This window comes from Pyrus communis, chromosome 10, assembly GCF_041283825.1.
Source record: "Pyrus communis isolate YQ-2024b chromosome 10, ASM4128382v1, whole genome shotgun sequence".
NCBI lineage: Eukaryota > Viridiplantae > Streptophyta > Magnoliopsida > Rosales > Rosaceae > Pyrus > Pyrus communis.
In genome coordinates, this window is record NC_142574.1 from 20,336,338 (window position 1) to 20,356,398 (window position 20,061).

The window sequence follows — 20,061 nt, forward strand, 5'->3', positions numbered from 1 at the left end:
AATTAATTGTATGAACATTTTAATCTAAAAAATTTAAATTCCGATAAATATTGGGTAGAGTCCACTTCGATTTCTGGGCTAAATTTTGGAGGAAATTTGGCATTGGTTTAGCATTTAGCATTTAACACAAAATTTCCTCTTGGGTTGGAGTGGGTTTGGGGGGTAATTTTAGAAGGTAATTTGGTTTTTAGCCCACCATTGAAGTTGGTCTAATGGGATTTAACCATACTCGTCCAAATAATATGGAAGAAAAAGAGAAGACTAAGAGAGGATGAAAAAAAATGAACAAGAGAGCATTGACTTGGCTTAATAACCTTTGAATTCCTATATACCCCTACTTTATTACCCTCTCTCTCTCTCTCTCTCTCTCTCTCTCTCTCTCCAGCTTTCCCTTTAAATAGGTTATCATAAACCCACGCTCACATTCACCCAACGGCAAAAGAAGAGGAGAAAGAAAGAAATCACGTTTAGCAACCCTTTGAGTTTTTGAGGTCAAAATCTCTCCTCTTCTGCTTCTTCAAAGCTCAGAACTTTCACACTCAATGGATCAAGTAAACCTGGTCTTTAATACCCTTTTGGAGTTTGATCTTGAAGATGATAAATTTCTTTTTTCTGATTTGGTTGTGTGGGTTTTGTGTAAAAACAGGATTTTAGGATGATGAGGAGCCAAGTTCCAGCGTTTGGAAGCTGGGATTGGAACCAAGACCTTCCATTTACTCAGTGTTTTGAGTCGGCAGGGCAGGCAGGGCTTCTGCGCTACACTACTTACTCTGATGAACACGATGAGGATCGTGATCTGTATGTTGCTGATGATTTGTACGAGAATCATGTTGTCACACCTACCATGATTGTTGTTCCTCGCAGAAGGGTAACTTATAAACTCTATCCATTCTTTTTATGTACAGCTTGTTTAATTTCTAAGTCCCAATTTTGCTTCAAATTCCACATTGATCATTCATGACCCTTACGATTTAATACTAACTATAAAATCGTATTTTATCGAAAAAAAGTTAGGGAAATACAGACACAAATAGAACCGGTCATAAACGTCGTAAAAATATAAACAAACATAGAATTGTAGGGACACTAAACAGATTATAAGCCGTTTACAAACCACAATTTAGCGCACTGTATTGACGTCTTACTGACTCGTGTTTTATTTTTTATTAACTTTTCTCTTAACATGTTTGCTGTGTGTATAATTTCCAAAACCAAAATAATTACATTGTTTCATGGATGGATGATGAATGATTGATTGTTTTTCTATTGGTGGCAAATTCTGCAGAACAAAATGCGGCAGTCGCATGTGAAAGAAGCAAAGGAGCAAAGTTGGGTGGTGAGTGATGTGAAGGAGCCACCAAGCCCTCCACCAAGCCGCAGGCCTATACCAAAGCCAGTGGATGAAGACTTGTACAAAATCTCACCATACCTCTTTGCAAAATCCAAAAAGGTAAAAGGCAGTTCTCCAAAGTCTCTCCTTCTCCGTTTGATAAATTATTATTATCATTATTGCTTGTCTAAATAAATTTGCACCTGCAAATACCTCTTCCTTTTAACCTCTTTGTTGACCTTAATGCATAAAGTCCTTATAATAATTTTGGTTTTCAATTTTTGTGAACTTTTTGGTTGCAGAAGAGAGGATTTGGGTTCTTTTCAAGCTGCTTGCTGCCAACTTGTATTGCTTGATGCAGTAAAGAGGAGAATTTGGGCTCGTTGAAAAACTCTTTTTAAGACTGAAAGTGTTTTGTGAGAAAATATTTTTGAATTCAAAAGTAATTTAACGGAAGCCTGCAAGAAATATTTTTAGGCTTCTGGTAGGAAATACTTCGAGTGTTTTCTCAAAGTTTTATTTGTATTTTAATGAGTATTAATTTTAAAAATATTTTTATCAAAATCACTTTCAGTCATTATAAAAATACTTTCAATCGAGCCCATATAAGAGTTAGTTAGTAAATATATGGGAAAATTAAAGAGCAAAGTGGTTTAGTGTTTTTATTTAGTGTTCCACTTTAATATTATGAACATATTCAGCGACTGAAGGATTATTTTGTCTTTCTAGGCAGAGAGGATTTGGGGAGTTTGTAACTTTGTTTTTACTGAAACTTTATATATATTTATTTCATTGTTGGATAATATTGTTGGAACTTGGAATTTTAATTTTATAAGATATTGTAAAAGGAAAAGAAGGGCTTTCTTTTTGTGGGGTTTATTTTTTGTCAGATTAAGATATGTGGGGTTTAATATTTGAATATTCCAATGCCTCGTGAAAACAGGGGAATAGGGTTGTTTGGATGAAAAGATTTTACCAAGGAAAAATGAGTAATGTTATTTATACTATATTTTTATATCATATTAAGTGACGTTTGATGTGAACAGCCACATTATTTGAAAAATTTACATAACCCAAAGAAAGAAAGAAAAAAGACTTCTTGTATACTACAATTATCATTTAATTAACTAATTTTTCTTAATTATTAATTTATTAAATAAAGAACTAAATTTAAAATTTTAATTAATTCAAAAGATGCAATCGTTCACATCAAATACTACTTAAGATAATATGAAAATATGGTACAAAAATATGGTATGATTGATTTTATGGCATCACATGTGGAGGTATTGGGATATTTCCTTTTCATGATAAAAGGAAAAGAAAAGGGATAGGGACACACACTGTATATAACACCCACTCAGAACAGTGATTGATACAAAAGGCAGTCAACACACGTAAATTATGGAGTAGGATTCTTTCCTCTCTTAATTTTTCCCTCCTTCTCTCATCTTCTATTTGAACCGTCACAGTTAAGCCACGTCATCTTATGTTAATATTTTTTTTTTTATAGAAAGAGAAAAACAAAATAGAGCATGGGAGAGGAGGAGATGGAAAGAGGAGATGAGAGAATAAATTATAACTTCAAGTTTTGGGAAATTGAACAAATATTAAAATTATAATTTAATTTGGACTAATGTTTTTTCCAGGGAGCATCAGTTAGGTGTTTGCAATAAGCATTTTAAGTGTTTTTCAATATTCACTAGCATTTCTCTTAAAGACTGGTACAAAAAACAAGTTCACTAAAAATGTTATCAGTCATTTTAATAACACTTTTAAGCAAATTATATATTTATTCAGTTTTTCATATTCTTTGTAATAAACATTTTCTCTTGTATTTTCGTCGTTGTTTCGTTTGAATTGAATTTTTCATCTATTTTTTTTTTTTTTTTTTAAAAAGTTTTATCATTTGAAAAATTTAACTTGAAAGAAATTTTGGTGTATTTGCCGGATGGATGGCGCTAACAAAACAAATTTCAAAGAAAAAAAATGCAATAAACCACAAACGCGAAAGTGAATATCAAAATTATATGATGAGGAGATTATAGATGTGTTGTTTTGTATGGTCAATGGAAATCGACAGATTAGATAGGCATCATGATATCTTTCTCATTATGGTTGCTTTATAATTCTCCACTTTCTCTCTTTCTTTCTGAAGTAGGATGCAGGTGGGGTTAGGGAACTAAAGGGGATTTGAGGTGTTCAAATTCTAAAAGCATCCATCCCTTGTACTCAAATATATGACTTCAAAATACAGAAAAAAAAAATTAGGTAACATATGTAAAGGCTTGTTTGGAAGTGTTTTTAAAATAGTTAGAAATATTTTTTGTAAAAATATTTTTGTAACCAATCTTTAGTAAAAATACAAGTAAATCTTGAAAAAATACTTAAAATGCTTCATTCCTAGAAGAAGCACATAACTGATATTTCTTGTATGAAGTACTTCAAGAATTTTTGAAATCCAAAAATATTTTTTTTAAAAAAAATTTCGATCATTTTACAAGCACTTCTAAATAAGTTCCAATATATTCACCAGTCACTCAACATAATACAGGTTTCATTTCCCTGTCATCAAAAAGCAAAATTTTTGGGAGGTGGATTGTCTGTCCTTCCATTTCCATACTCTCTCTATGCCCTCATGTGATGTGTGGTCATTGTTAAGCTACGTCAACACGTTATATTAATTTTTTATAGAAATAATAAAACAAAAAGTAATAAGAATATAAAATGTTGACGTGGCTTAACCGTGACCACACAAACAGGAATGTATAAGGAGAGTATGAAAATGGAAAGGCAGACAATCTACCTCCAAATTTTTGTTCGGTTACGTTTGAACACCCTTTAACTTTTTAGAAAATAGTCTTATTTGCTCAAACCTGTAGTAAACTAACCACTTGGTATAAATTTAGCACTCCATTTGTGGAAAAACTAATCATTCTTTAGCAACCTCTTTATTTAGACTTTCTCCTTCTAATTTTTTTTACTCTCTTTTAATCTTGTACCGTTACTTGATATCCCAAATATCTACTTTTAGGTTACTCTTAATCATTTAAAAAAAAAAATTAAACTAAATTAAAAACTGTTTAGTCATGGAGCGGTTGTTTGCAGGCTGCATTTATACATTTCATGACGTGGAAAAACTCAAAAATTGTAAAAGTTCATAAAGAAATGCTTAAAGGTTCATCTCAAGACTAATATTTCACGTTCCATGCATCTAGGAGCTAGCGATCTATTAGTTTTATAGAGAGGATTGACTTAGATTAAAAGTAGAGAACTTTAACGAAAAACTTCTAATACTGTTCATTTTAACGAAAAATCATATTTTTACATTAAAAAGTCAATTTTGGTGCTATTCACTTTATTCTTTATTTTATCTTTATCGTTAAAACTCAAAATTTTAAAACCATTTTTATTAGTTTTCCTTTAAAAGTATGGTTGTCTCCTTTAATCCTACTATTTTTATGAGGATTAGTAGGTATATCTTTTCTTCATAAGCAACCTTCAACTTGAGCAAAATAAAGAATTTATCATCCATTTTTTTCGTTAAAATATCTTCAATATGATGAATAGTCTTATCCAAATCAATTCTTTCTATCAAACGTGTGATATTTGTGAGATCCTACATCGTCCAGGGGTGAGGATCCTGCAAGCCTTATATGTATATTTTCATCTCTACTTAGAATGAGGTCTTTTGGAAGCTTACTGGCTTCGGGTTCCGTAGGAACTCTGAAGTTAAGCGTGTTCACGTGAGAGCAATCCCAGTATGGGTGACCTATTGGGAAGTTCTCATGCGAGTTCCCAGAAACAACTGTGAGGGCGTGGTCGGGGGCCTAAAGTGGACAATATCGTGCTACGGTGGAGTTGAGCCTGGGATGTGGTGGGGGCCCGGGTCGGAATGTGACAATTTGAATTTGGTATCAGAGCCAATCCCTGGCCGGAAGTGTGCCGACGAGGACGTCAGGCCCCTAAGGGGGGTGGATTGTGAGATCCCACATTGCCCAGGGGTGAGGATCCTGGAAGCCTTATATGTATATTCCAATCTCTAGCTAGCATGAGGCCTTTTGGGAGCTCACTGGCTTCGGGTTCCTTAGGAACTCCGAAGTTAAGCGAGTTCGCGCAAGAGCAATCTCAAGATGGGTGACCCATTGGGAAGTTTTCGTGTGAGTTCCCAAAAATAAAACCGTGAGGGCGTGGTCGGGACGCAAAACGGACAATATTGTGCTATAGTGGAGTCGAGCCCGAAATGCAGTAGGGGCACGGGCTAGGATGTGACAATATCAATCTTGTTAACTACTTTTTATTTACAGTAACCTAGCTATGAAGTTTAAGTTTTAAGCATATATATGTATATGTATGTGTATATATATATATGTGTGTGTGTGTGTGTGTGTAAACAAATATGTGACACCACTTTTTATACACATATTCAGCATGCGAGTCAGGCAGCCAGAGGGAATGAAGATTGGGGTTTGCGAGAAATATAATGGAGCGAACAAAACGGAGAAGGAATGGAACAGAGTGGGTTCAGTCCAGCAATGATGACATCGCTCATTGGTCGGATGTCACACAACACAACTTGTGGCGCAACTAGTGGTCGGACAACGCCCTGCATAACTGGCAGCGCGGCCGGTAGTTCTAGCGCTGGGTTATGCACACAGCATAGCGGTTTTTCTAATTTTTTTTTTCTAAACCTAGGTCTGGTGCTAAGAAGAGAATGCTTGAAAGATATATATATATATTCTTCTCAATGAGAAACATTTATATGTATACAACCCTAACGTAAATAGAGAGAAAAAACTAATTACACGGGATTACGTGTGATTCCATGGAATTGATATCAATTAAGGATCCTACCTAAAATACAAAGTCAACAATTTCTTATGCCTTCTAAATTATTAAGAGCAAAAAGCGAAATAGTCTCAATTATGCTTTTAAAATAAAAAAAACTGTTGTAGAACAGTGGATGTCCACTCAAATAATTAAATAATAGGCCCTTCCATTGTTTGCCGAAGCTTGCCTCATACGACTCCTATTTTCTATATAAATACAAACTCCACACAACATCAAAGTGATAAGTTCACGGAAGAGGAAGAGGAGATGAGATAATAGAGAGTTATTAGAGGAGATAATAGAAAGAGTTATTTTTGTGCTTCTATTATTCTAAATTATAATGAAGGCACTACTACTGTTCCGATGACGTACTCTAGTCACACTGACTGTAGAGGAGCCTCATAAATTTTATGTCTTGTTTTACTTATTCCACTACGCACACCGTCGATTTTACAACAAAAACAAATCTTTTTTAAATATCAAGATACCCTCTTCCCGTTAGAAGGAAAAAAATAATACAAATGAATAATTATAAGACGAAAGCCGAAGTAACACCAAAGAGTTGTATGCTGCTAGACAACTAATAACTTAGTTGTTTGTGACTGATTATCAAATTATAATAACAATAAATACTTAGTTAAAAGAAGAAGAAAACAAATAAACAGACAAATAAAGGAGAAAGAAGTACCTCCGCGCAAGTGTCCATTTGTGCTCATGAACTGTTTCTTACAAGGCAGCAAAGAACTTGCCTGTTTCTACATTATGCATATTCTGTAGATCTGATCTTGGAATGTCGTCAGAAGAAGTGACATTAGCCCCAAAACCAGCTCTGCAATTTCATGTAATTATAAATATTCATACGCGCGCATTCACATACAGATATAGAAATTTCTGGACGTCCGTGTATATTTCTTGTTATCGACAATTTTGTTGACGTTAAATCGATAATTATTATGATGTTGACAATCTGTCTTTCTGATACATTAGACTAGTTGTTGAGCATTTTCAACAGAAATTTTAAATTTTTGTTAAACTAGAAAGTGAAAAGTGTCGAAAAACTATTTTAGTTACTCAATTTAACTTGTCATCTCTAACAATACTTTTCATTTTAATGAACTTTGAATATTTTATTATTAGTAATTCAAACTCAACCCACTCATTTATCTCTACACTAATTAAGAAAGTTTCAAATATTCAATCTACTGCATCAGGAGTGGAGGGAGGACCTTCTTTGGTCTTCTGCAAGGCCTTAAGCACAGGTCTCTTGGTCTTTTTCTCAAGATACTGCAACAATAAAATTGAAATATCATAAGAATGGCATCATATGAATCACGATGATAACACAAATTTGTAGATCAATCACTACCAACTAGTTCTTGATCTAATTATAATTCGTTTTGAGATTTTTCATCATTGATAACGAACTAGTGATATCAACTTGGCATCAATAAAGTATTGATAACTTATTGACATGTTATCGATACAGTATCAGTGTATGTGATATGGTAGATGAGAATTCACATATACGTGGATATGCGTACCTTATCAGTGTAGAAAAGGATCCTCTCAACGGTTGGAGATATGAGAACTATGACAGTACAAACCATAGCCACCACCCATCTTCTGCCATGAGAATAAATCATCTGTGTGCGTGTTCCAAGTTCTAGTCATATTGTTAACTGGTTTCTTGGTCACTATACACACACACACACACACACTCCATCCACTGCGGAGACTCCTAAAAATAAACTGATATTTTAATATAGAAAACAACATTGCTCATTTCGTGGGCATTTCTTTCAATGCTATGATATAAAATACTTATGTTACAATTAAGAGATTGATACAAGTGAGGATGAGATAAATACAAAGGAATCGATTATAATAAAATGATTAACTCGTTCATTGACTACAAAATGATTAACGCGTATTATATATCATGAAAGGACTAGATAAAGATTATTGATATGGTTTGTCTACACTCTTCGACACAGGGAACAATGCGACGAGAGAGATATAGAAATCGAGTGTGATATATATATATATATATATATATATATATATATATATATATATATATATATATATAAGTAAAACCTTTTAAAATTGTAAACACGAGAGCTCATACACCACATCAACATACCATAAATTAAACCTAGAAAAGATTAAGTGGCAAAGTAAAACGTGGTTGGTCTTTCTATTTTCAATTTTTGTGTGCATCAGTTTGGCTTTTCCCATTTTTACCATTTTCATTAGTTTATTTTATTTCCAAGTGACAAAGTAAGGCTGATTTTTTTAATATGGCTTTTGTTTTATCGAACACTTTCATTTTCAGTTTTTACCTTTATCTGTTAGGCATAATTAAAAAATACATTGGAGAAATGAGAAATATAGAAGACCAGTAGATGTGGTTTGAATTGCCCTCAACTCAAAGAAATCATTTCCACCGGTCCAATATCATTGAGGAAATTAGAGCAAGGGCAGCAGCCCATTGGGCTGCCGTGCCAATTCAAGCCTGGCCTTGCGCCTGGAAGCAGTGGTCTACATCACAGCTGACGTTAGGCAGCAGACAGAGCGGGTCCATCCACGTGCAATCCACCGGGCCAAAAGCCTCGCCCTCAGCTGTTGGATTTTTAAAGAACAAACTTACTAAGTACACATTTTACGAGGCATACAAATTAAAAAAAAAATTAATAATATATATTTGTGAATAATATTACCCTTACCCTTTCTCTTCTCAAACGGGTACATTTGCACAAAGACAATTATTATTTGGAGTGAATAGTAAGGGCAACTTCATTACCCTTGCCCTTGTCTTGCCATTGCCCTCCTAAAGTGAGTGAACTCACTCTAATGGGTGCAGTGTCTTGGTAGGTCCTATCCCATAATCAAGGATAAACGTCTAGCAATCAATGCACCATCCTAATAGCATCACTTATTCAGTAAACGTTTGTCACGTTTTTAGAAAGTGAACTAGTTCATCACTTGCTACGTGATAAAATTAATCTCTTAACTTTTCTAGTAGCTGTCATAGAATTAAGATATCCCCAATAGAAACTCGGTTGAGTTCACGAATCCAGTATCCCACTAGAGAGTTACTGATTTTTCCATCTTTCATATTAAAAATAGTCATCTTTATCTTGAGTCCATTATTCCGATCATGAGATAGGTACGGAAAAGAGTTATGCAATTAGCCTTGCATCCAGAGCAGAGGGATCCCTTAATAGAGAATAGACTATATATAATCACGCAAAAATAGTGTCCTATTCCCCAAGTTCTTTATCTCCGAGTTTAACTGCCAATTGCCCTCACTCATTGACGCCTTGAAAACCCTAAACGTAGTTGTTTTAACATCGGAGTCTAACAACCAATTACCCTCACTTAATGACGCCTTGAAATCCTTAAACCAAGAGAGTGGTTGGTATCTTTCTTGGCAAGTAAAAACTAAAAACCCCTAACAAGTCCCTTATTGATTCCACCATAGTTCACAACACAATATCGCCCATTAATTGCAATAAGCTATATCCTCTAGATCTTTCTCTAAAACTATCCTTGTCCAATATTCGTCATCACTTGGTGTGCAAGGACGTGACGGTAAGACAACTACTCTATCAAATGACGTTTTGCAAGATATGAATGCTCTTTATTAGCAATATAAGCTTTGTAAATTTATATAGAGTAGGGGTGGGCACAGGCCGGGCCAGGCCGGGGATTATATTTTCTAATATAGGAACCGGACCTTACCAGGCCCGGTTGAAACAGGCCAGTTCGGGCCGGGTCCACGGGTCCCTTTTTTTTTGTTTGTTTGTTTGAAAAAAAAAAATAATAATAAAATTTTCACAGATTGCAAACTGATTACAAAATGCAACTGCACAGAGTCACAAACTGCATTTATGCAGATTTTGCACAAATTCACCATTATATCCAAGTTAATAGATTAATAATACATCCAAAATAACAATATTACATTGTCCAACATCTAAAAATCAAATCAACATACAAAATATTCGAAAGTCCAAGACATCCAAATTCCAAAGTCCAAAAATCAAATAATCCAAAACAACATAAACATGACATCCGTAATAAATTCCAAATTAACATCCAAAACCATATCCAACGCCCAAGTTCCAACAACAATCTTCATTGAATCTGTAAGCAAAAATAGAATATAAACATGACATTTTTAACGTCCAACATCATATTATCCTCATTGAAATTGAATCATTGAAATTTAAAGTTTGTTCATTTGAGTTTAAAATATTACCGCAATTCCCCTTCCTTTATTCGTTCAAGTTGTTTGAGGAGCTTCAATTTCAGGAACACTTGGTGAGATACCTTCTTCACACTCTTGATAAAATTCAAGCTCCGCCGGACTTGCTTCATACTCAATGTTGCTAATTGGTTTACTTCTTAACCAGTTTTGGAGGCATATCAATGACTCCACTGTTTGAGGAAGGAGAGATGATCTAAAAGGGTCAATTACTCTATTTCCTCCACTAAATTCACTCTCACTAGCAACTGTTAACACTTGAATTGGCAAGACATCTTTCGCTATCAAAGCAAGTGTGGGATATGTGCTCCTCCCTTTCAACTTCCACCATTTCAAAACGTCAAATTATGAACCATGTTGTGCTTTCTCTACAGTGTCAAGGAGATACCTATCCACCTCATGTGCAAGTGCAATATCATTGGTGTCTTCTAGTTCCTTCTCCCAATCATCCATGATTTGACCAAATATCGTTGGATTTTCTGTTGGCACACTAGAAGATGATTGTTTTACCCTTGAACAAGAAGTGTCAAGAACTAAATCTTCTCTACCCTTTTGTTGTGTTTGTGAACCGAAAGCTTGGTAAGCATATTCATCACACATCGCATTCAACAATGTCTTCATTTCGTTACTTTTCTGTTGAATCTCTTCTTCAGGAAGTTGTAATTGCTTTTTACACAAGTGCATGTAGTGCCTCAATTTGAACCTTGGGTCTAAGACAAAGGCAACTACAAATATTTGATTAAGGGATTCAATTGAATCAAAATACTTTCGATATTTGACTTTCATGTTAAATGCCATATCATGTAGCACCAACTCTACAATTCTTCCAGTTTGCATATATTCAGGCAAAAAAAGCTTTTCAATCTCGTTTTCCACAGCAATGACATCATGAATAGCTGTATTAGTTGCGGGATACTTACTTGCACTAACTTTCAAGGTTATAAGATAGAAGACCTTCAAATTTTCCACAAACACTTCTGCACCATCCCAATCTTCCTCCTTAGGTGGTCCAACCCTCCTTTTACTCGCCACTTCTTCTCCTTCATCATTAAGCACATTTTCACTGAAATAGGTGGAGTATATATTGGCTTCATCATCTTCGGACATCCTTTCAAATGCTTTTTTAAACTTCAAGCAAGATTCTAGCATCATGTATGTGCTATTCCACCTAGTAGGCACATCCATAACAACTAGACCCCTACTATCCAACTTCTTATTCTCCACACATTTCTTGAAATAACTAAACATTCGGGGACTTGATCTCACAAACCGCACGACATTTCAAAGAGCATCCACACTTGTATCTAATCCTTTCAACCCATCTTTCACTACCAAGTTGATAATATGAGGTAAGCACCTCACATGCATAAAGTTGTCATTCATAATCATTTGACTATTAGGCCATTTTTGCATTTTACGAACAACATACTCAATTGCCACCTTATTAGCTGATGCATTGTCAACTGAGATACACATCACCTTTTCAATTTCCCACTCAACCAAACATTGCTCAATCAGCTTCCCTATTTCTTTGCCTTCATGACTTGAAATCACACAAAAGTTTAGAAACCTTTTGTGCATATTCCATTCATCATCCACAAAATGAACAGTTAGCACCATGTAGTTCAAATTTTGCACACTTGTCCATGTATCAGTTGTCAAGCTCAATCTATGCTTGTATATCTCATTTTTTAACTGATCTTTCATGGTATCATACATAGTGAATAAATTCCTCACAATAGTTCTCTAAGATAGAACATGCATGTTTAGGCTGAACTTTGCACATCATCCGCCTAAACCCCTCACTCTCTACACAACTAAAAGCTACCTCGTCGATCACAATATACTCAACAATACCTTCCACTGCCTCTTCTTGGCTCCACCCTTTTAGCAACAAACATGTTTTTAACGTCCCCAGAAGGTCCAGAACTGCCTAGAACCTTTTGCAATTCATCAATTGGTTTATATGACTTGCAATGTTTGTTGATATGTTTAATGTAAGTACTAGTTCCACCCCCACTAGTATCACATGCAAAAAGGGCGTTACAATGGTTACACTTAGCCTTCAATACTTGTACCTCTTCCATCTCTTTCTTTCCATCCTTTTCTACTTCTTGTATTTCCGAGATGGTACATTTAGTGACATGATCCCAAACCCAAGATCTCTCAGAAAAAGTTCTCTCTAGTGAAGCTAATATAGTTGGTTGTTTTGTCTTTGGAATATGTGGTGTTTTTCTTTTTTTGGAGGAGGAGGGTTTTGGGGGAGGCATTGATTATTTTGACTGTGTGGGTTGTGCTTGTGTTGGTGGTTGAGAAGGACATGGTGATGTGGCCATAGATGATGCTACATTAGTACTAGGGGCACTTTGACTTTGAGACATAATGTAGAAAGAAATCTGTAAAAATTAAATAATGGAAGTATATTCATTAATCAAATAAAGAAAGAAAAATAGATGACATATATCATGTTATTTAACACTTCTTTTTACCACCATAATGATACATACATATATAGTTCTATTTATAATTCAGTGCCACACTTTACTTGCAGATATTTCAAAAAATAGGGAGAGCACAGATTCAAAACTGCATCATTTTAGTCCACAACTTATTTAGGATATAATATTTGTACATATTTTAAAGCTAACCTATGACGAAAGCACTTCATACGCTAATGACAAAGGAATTAAGCATAATTAAAGACTTGTAGTTTTGAAAACAAACAAGTCAGCTGCAACCAACATTTTATATTATTTGCATGATGTTACTTAATGCAGAAACTAAAATACAAAAAAAATTAATGCAGAGGCAGAATGATGAGCAAGTAGGTATAGAATACTAGTTGTGGGAAGCAATGGATTTGATTAGAGATACCACAAACAAAGAATTGCATCACTCTTGCTCCATATAATTTTAATATTTTACTCTAAAATTAATCTCATAAGAAATGGCAATGCTAATACCACTTAGGAGTTTGTCTTACATGCTTGGTAATGGTATCACTCTGAAGGAAGTCCACCAAGGACTCTTCCATTGAGAGAATAAGATGCTTGCAAGTAAGATTGTCTTTGACAAGAGAAGCTAATTTGGCAATTCCTCAACCCGCATTTTGGTAGCATTCTAGTATGAAATATCGAGATTCAAACATGAACTCCCGCACTCAAAGCATATCATATGTATACAAATGACAGATACAATTAACTCTAAGGCTAGGGAATACATACCCAATGGTTGTTATGAAACTAGTTGTGAAGGAACTATCTAAGAAACGCAAAAGAAGGCAACTCTTACCAACACCTGCAAAGATAAATAGAAATTATTAAGACATATATCCAATTTAGCATTGGCTATCTACCAAGTACATTATTTGTAATATCAAACATTCCTATACCAATTGAAGCATTCAAATGCTACCGATCGTGTCAAGTAAGAACTAGAGTCTCCAATTTATTGACAGATACTACTTAGTTAGGTATTTGCTAATCTAAACATATTGCAGCAAAAGCTCCATAATATAAGTTACTACTCACGTATATGAGCAAATACACGTGACTAAACTAGCAAGACATTGAAATCATATAAATCAATCAACAGTCAAACAAAAAAAAAGTAGCTCTGAATGCAAACTACTATAGGTCCAATCCAACACAATTTTCAAAATCCCTTAAAAAATAACACTGTAATGATCCATTATATGTATGAAAAAAAATTACAAAATTCATACAGAATGAGATTTACTTTTGTCTGACGGTACTCAAATCTAGTTCGTAACATTTTGGTTTTCTGTATCTCTAAGCTTCTTCACTTCCAAATTAGAGGTTCACTTCTATAAAATAAAAACAAACAAAAAAATATATTCGTTCACTTTTTGGTTCATGAGTTCTTGAAACTTGTAAAGTTAAGTCATCCTCCAACAAATTAAGGAACAAATATTTGCTCTAGTTAAGAAAGCTTCATTTTCGCACAAACTAGAAAATCATAAACATGAATGCACAACTACATTTGATCAAAAAACTAAATCAGAAGCTCAAATAACTGTTCAGAAATCCGCCTACACTATAATCAAATGCTCATATTCTTTAACACCCAAGAAAAGGGCAGTAAGGAGAAGTTGCTTAGACCGAATGAACAATCTGATTGAGTGTGTTTGTTCTACCCAAATCTGAAAAACGCATGCAGTTCTCTAATCAATCCTATTATTCATACTACTGATCCGCCGTATCAACAAAAATAAAATTCGGAGAAGTAGACAATAGACTTACAATAGTCGGCGAAGTAACGGATGTCGTCGAGGTCAAAGGATGACTGGATGGGTGGTGGTGGTGCTGTTGTGTTGGTCGTAGTGGCGGTGATGGCCGTTCTCTGGGATGTCATCGGAGTCAAGGGAGTGACGGTGGAGAGGTGGGCGTGGGAGTGAGACTAAAACTAAAACTGATTTGGAAACCTAGGTTACAAATTAACGGTTCAGATTGGATGATAGATTATCATTCAATCTCGACTGTTGATATAATTAGAAACGGGTCGGACCGGGGCCTCCTTTTTCTTAGGTTTAGAAACCGACCCGTCCCGTAAATAACCATGACTCGGTTCGGCCCGCCCCGTTTGTTCCCAAAAAAAATAGGACCTGGCCCGTACCCGCCCCAAACCGTGGTTCCTTTACCATTTGCCCACCCCTAATATAGAGACAACTTGTTTGATGAAATTCCTGATCTTTTTTCCTGTCTGTCGATCTCCATGATATCTCTTCTACACCTCCTAATTCATCTTCTGGATGATGAACAATTGTCATAACAAATTTGAAAATAATATTAACAATTTTCATAACAAAGTCGAAACTAAAATTGAGAGGAGAACAGAATAATGAAAACTATAATTGTTCTTCCATTCAGAGATTGTCGACCAAAATTACAACTTTTTCTGATGGAATTCTTTGAGATTAGTCCATTCAGTTAAACCAAAATTACTACTTTTTCTGATGGATGCCTTTAAGATTATTCGTTTCAGTTCAAACTCTGTTTACTAATCATAAGAAGAAGAAAATAACAAGCATGAAAGACTATTTGCAAAACGTTTCCAAAACTTTTGTCATCTACAAAGTACCACTAAAGGATAAAAAAACTACATCACTAATTAATTGACTTGCTCATCCATTGTGAAAGATGTTAATGTTTGAGCTACTTTTGAGCTAAATTTCTCCATGTATTTGTAATCAATTCAACAAGTAATTAAAATGTATTCAAGGATTGAATATCAGAGATGAACTTTTAGGGAAGAAGAGTATGTTGCTTCTCAAATCTACGTTGGATTCGATCCATGAAACTCGGCTACAAACCAGCTAAATAGTCGTTGCCAACCCACCAAAGCATCGTAACTATGTTCATGTGCAACTCACATGGATTTACTTAACATATAACAAACTGGACATGTGTCAAGTTATACACCGTTGAGATGATATAATTTTAACCGTTTATTACACATATATAAACTTAGCTAAGAACAACACTTAGTCATTTTCGAGCTTCTTCTTCTTTCATATTGCAGCAACCTTGAATGCTTGATCTAGCTGCCATGCTTATGCTCCAACACTCCATTTTAAGCTGGTAGCTGGTTTAACTCTAAGCTTCTCTCTGAGTATGTAGAATCGATCTTTTGGTAGAGCCTTGGTGAAAATGTTTGCAAGCTAATCTTCAGACTTGCAATAGATTAGCTTGATGATATTTGACTGCAATGCTTATTGAATGTAATGATATCTTCTTCCGATGTTTCTTTTTCTTTGATGGAACACATGATTTCTTGTCATAGCAATGACAGATGTATTGCCATAGTAGATAGAAGTAGCTTCAGTTTGTTTTTCACCAAAATCTGAAAGCACAAACCTCAACCACACAGCTTGAGTGGTTGCTTCAGTTGCACTTATGTACTCAGCTTCAGTTGTTGATAGAGCAACACTATGTTGTTTAACTGAGGCCCACGAGAAAACCCCACTTCCAGAAGAGAAAGCATATCCAGATGTGTTTTTCATATCAGTTTCATCCCTACTCCAATCACTGTCACAATCGCTTGTGAATTGATTCTTTGCATTTCTCATACTCAATCCCATAGTCTAATATGCCTTGTGTATTGCAGTTAAGTACAATACACCCCCAACCAATTGCCTATATACATTCTCATATGTTTTCTCACATTCATCCTCTTTCTTAAGCTTGTCACTCACCACCAATAGAGTGCTAACAAGTTTGCAGTCCTTTAATCCAAATTTCTACAACAAACTAACTGCATATTTTCTTTAATTAATGAAGATCCCATATTCAGATTGTAATATTCTCATGCTAAGAAAATGATATAACAGACCCAAATTTATCATTTCATATATGTTCATCATGTCAAACTTAAACTCTTCTAACAACTTAGTGCTACTACATACGTAGATAATGTCATCTACATAGATAGAGACAATGATGCTTTCACTTTCTCCCATTGACTTTATATATAAGGTTGCCTCACTTGGACTTCTGGTGAATCCACAATTGTGCAAATGAGTATCAATTCCTTCATACCATGCACTTGAGGCTTGTTTTAACCCATACAAGGCATTCTTCAGTTTATAGACTTTGTCTTCTGCACCCTGCACTATAGATCCCTTAAGTCGATCAATGTAAACTTCCTCTTGCAACACTCTATTAAGAAAAACTGATTTCACATCAAATTGAAATAGCTTCCACTTCTTTTGAGCTGTTAAGGCAATGAGAGTCATAATGGTATCCAATCTTGCAACATGAGCAAATGTTTCATTGAAATCAATACCAGGCTTCTATGTATAACCCTTGGCAACAAGTCTTGCCTTGTGCTTCTGAATTGTCCCATCCAGATTCAATTTGGTCTTGTATATCCACTTCACTACAACAATAGGTTTGCCTGATGGTTTATCAACCAATTCCCAAGTCTTGTTTTTCTCTATTATCTCAATTTCAGAATCCATTGCTTTCTTCCAAGCTACATTAATGGCAGCATCAGTGAAATTCTCTGGTTCAATTATGCTTACTTTGCATCTAGCATAAATTTCACTCAGTGATCTCTCTTTAACTGGTGTAGCTTTAGCAGTACTAGACACACCACTCTCAGTTTGAGAATTAGTGAATTCATGTGATACATACTTGCTCCATTCTAGCTGAATGTTCTGATCAATCTCAGGTAGATTGAGATGATAACTGATCACAATTTTCTGCATTCCAACACCAAGCACCCTTCTCATTAAATACAACACTCATTGACAGAAAAATCTTCTTGGTACTCAAGTTGTAGATCCTGTATCCTTTCTCCATATTCCCATATCCAACAAAGATACATTTCATAGAGGATTCATCAAGTTTCTGTCTTAAATACACCCATATCCAACAAAACACTCATTAAATACACCCAAACCCCTTTAAATGTTGAATACCTAGCTTCCTGCCACTGAAAGCTTCAAACGGAGTTTTGTGTTCCACAACCTTGGTTGGACACCTATTAAGTAAATACACAGCTGTGTTAACAGCTTCTCTCCAGAACTCATAGGGTAAATGCTTGTCATGAAGCATACTTTTAGCCATTTCAACAATGGTTCTGTATACATTTCATAGAGGATTCATCAAGTTTCTGCCTTAATTGTCTAAGTATATGACCATAACAGATACACCCAAACCCCTTTAAATGTTGAATACCTAGCTTCCTGCCACTGAAAGCTTCAAATGGAGTTTTGTGTTCCATAGCCTTGGTTGGACACCTATTAAGTAAATACACAGTTGTGTTAACAGCTTCTCTCCAGAACTCATAAGGTAAATGCTTGTCATGAAGCATACTTTTAGCCATTTCAACAATGGTTCTGTTCTTCCTCTCAACAACATCATTTTGTTATAGGGAATAAGCCACTGTCAACTATTTCTTAAGCCCTAAATCTTCACATGATTGAGTAAACTCATGAGTGTTGTACTCTCTACCTCTGTCACTTCTTAACTTTAGAATTTTGTAGCCATTCTGCAATTTAATCATGGCTTTGAATTTCTTGAACACTTTGAACACTTCTGATTTGTGATTCAGAAGATATACCTAACACATTATGGTTGCATCATCAATAAAAGTAAAGAAGTGTATGTTTCCTCCAAATATTGTGACTTGCATTGGTTCACAAACATATGAATGAATTAATTCCAGAGGCTTGCTTGCTTTCCAATTCAGATCTTTACTGAAAACATCTATATGTTGCTTTCCTGCAATGCACCATTTTCTTTTGTGCCATTCCCAAGCATCACCCTCAGACTTCACTGTTCAAAAAATTTGCTTAGGTGCTGGGAGGTGGAGCCCTGCCCTGATTTTGGGCAAGGCATTCAAAAAAATCGACTAGAAGCTAGGCAGCTAAACAGTTTTTTTTATTTTTTTTATTTTTAAATTCTAATTTAAAGTTTAAATAAACTAACTTAAAGGTTCTTGTGTCCAATCCCCTATTAACCTAATTAAAACATTTGAAGTTTCTTCAGTTCTGCATCTATCTCGTGTTGTCAGCCATCTCGAATCATTTGCTAGGCATCATCTCTTGACTTCTTTACTGGGAAAATCATCTCGCCTCTCCAGATTTCCATGGTCCACCTCTTGCAGTTGCAGTTTAGCATTTCCAATATTTTATTCGAAACTCTAATTGATGCCAATTGCAATGATTTGCTGCTCTGCATTGATAATTTGATATATAATATTGAGTCTCTACAAGGAATCGAGATGCCGAAATGAATTTGGGAGATTGGTTTTTCGTATTTTTTATGCAAGATTATGTAATCTGGGAGATTGGTTTTTCATATTTGTTTTGGTAGTGCAACAAGTCTTCTATATTTTTTTCATTACACTATGAGTCCATGTGATTGAATTATGGGGTTGAATGAAGCATATATGTTAGTATACCACCAGCAATAAGGCTAATTGTTATGAAAAAGAATTTACAAAAACTGAGATAGGAATGTGTAGAAACGAAACAAATCTTATTACCAATGTATTTCACATGATGGGGTTGAACCGTTGAAGCATTCATTTGGGATTTAGAAATAATGACCATATTGATTTCAATGCTAATATATTCTCTATGTCTGAATGGTTATGTACAAGTGTATGGAACTAAATTTACTTAATCCAAAGTAAAGGTTTGTGGGGTTCTGAGTTTTACAGGAAAAGGGGTTAATTTACCAATTTAGGACCTTTGTGCTTAACTATGAATGACCTATATACAACAGAAGAGGAAATAATGGTATCTATTGGATTAGATTTACTGGTCTTAGGTGCAGACTTGCAGTTTCTTTTGACTTGCATAACATACAAGTTCATGAATTGATATGCAATAATGCAAATGGTATGATTTTTATAGGTAGTGCTCAAGTCAGTACTGAATAGAAGTATGTCATAAATCATATCTATGCATTTGAAATTTTGATAATGGAATGTTTGAACTATTGAATTTGAAGTATTTGTGTAGTTGATGAACTAATGAAGTATCTGTACATTTGTCGTTTGATAATCTTGTTCAGTTGTTTGTGACTTTGTAGTGAATTTGATAATAGAATTTTATTTTTAAATGGCGGACACTGTATTATCTGGAGCATCTAATCCAATG

The 20,061-nt window shown here is 34.8% G+C and overlaps 1 protein-coding gene and 1 long non-coding RNA gene across 5 annotated transcripts; one reads left to right on the forward strand and one right to left on the reverse strand.

Moving 5' to 3' along the window:
- The first annotated feature begins 267 nt into the window (after nucleotides 1-267).
- LOC137730187 (uncharacterized) lies at nucleotides 268-2,133 on the forward strand. 2 transcript variants are annotated; one of them, XM_068469246.2, is made up of 4 exons: nucleotides 268-551; nucleotides 647-868; nucleotides 1,286-1,450; nucleotides 1,633-2,133. In XM_068469246.2, exons 1-4 carry the CDS (start codon nucleotides 543-545, stop codon nucleotides 1,684-1,686), a joined length of 450 nt encoding a protein of 149 aa, XP_068325347.2. In that variant the 5' UTR covers nucleotides 268-542; the 3' UTR covers nucleotides 1,687-2,133. The 2 variants fall into 2 exon arrangements, with proteins under 2 accessions (XP_068325347.2, XP_088533512.1); XM_088677386.1 differs by having other exon boundaries at nucleotides 386-491.
- A 7,945-nt stretch (nucleotides 2,134-10,078) lies between these two features.
- Nucleotides 10,079-14,905, reverse strand: LOC137730002 (uncharacterized). 3 transcript variants are annotated; one of them, XR_011068074.2, is made up of 5 exons: nucleotides 14,693-14,905; nucleotides 13,655-13,727; nucleotides 13,414-13,550; nucleotides 10,425-12,826; nucleotides 10,079-10,309 (listed from the first exon to the last, which is right to left on the reverse strand). It is a non-coding gene; the product is annotated as an uncharacterized LOC137730002 (long non-coding RNA). The 3 variants fall into 3 exon arrangements; XR_011068073.2 differs by having other exon boundaries at nucleotides 13,394-13,550; nucleotides 14,693-14,871; XR_015951801.1 differs by having other exon boundaries at nucleotides 10,425-13,550; nucleotides 14,693-14,871.
- Between the last annotated feature and the right edge of the window lie 5,156 nt (nucleotides 14,906-20,061).

What these genes read in the sequence shown, in the direction of transcription:
- LOC137730187 (XM_068469246.2), top strand. An exon ending in TTGTTGTTCCTCGCAGAAGG is followed by an intron (nt 869 to 1,285) that starts GTAACTTATAAA and finishes CAAATTCTGCAG; the next exon opens with AACAAAATGCGGCAGTCGCA. An exon ending in TCTTTGCAAAATCCAAAAAG is followed by an intron (nt 1,451 to 1,632) that starts GTAAAAGGCAGT and finishes TTTTGGTTGCAG; the next exon opens with AAGAGAGGATTTGGGTTCTT.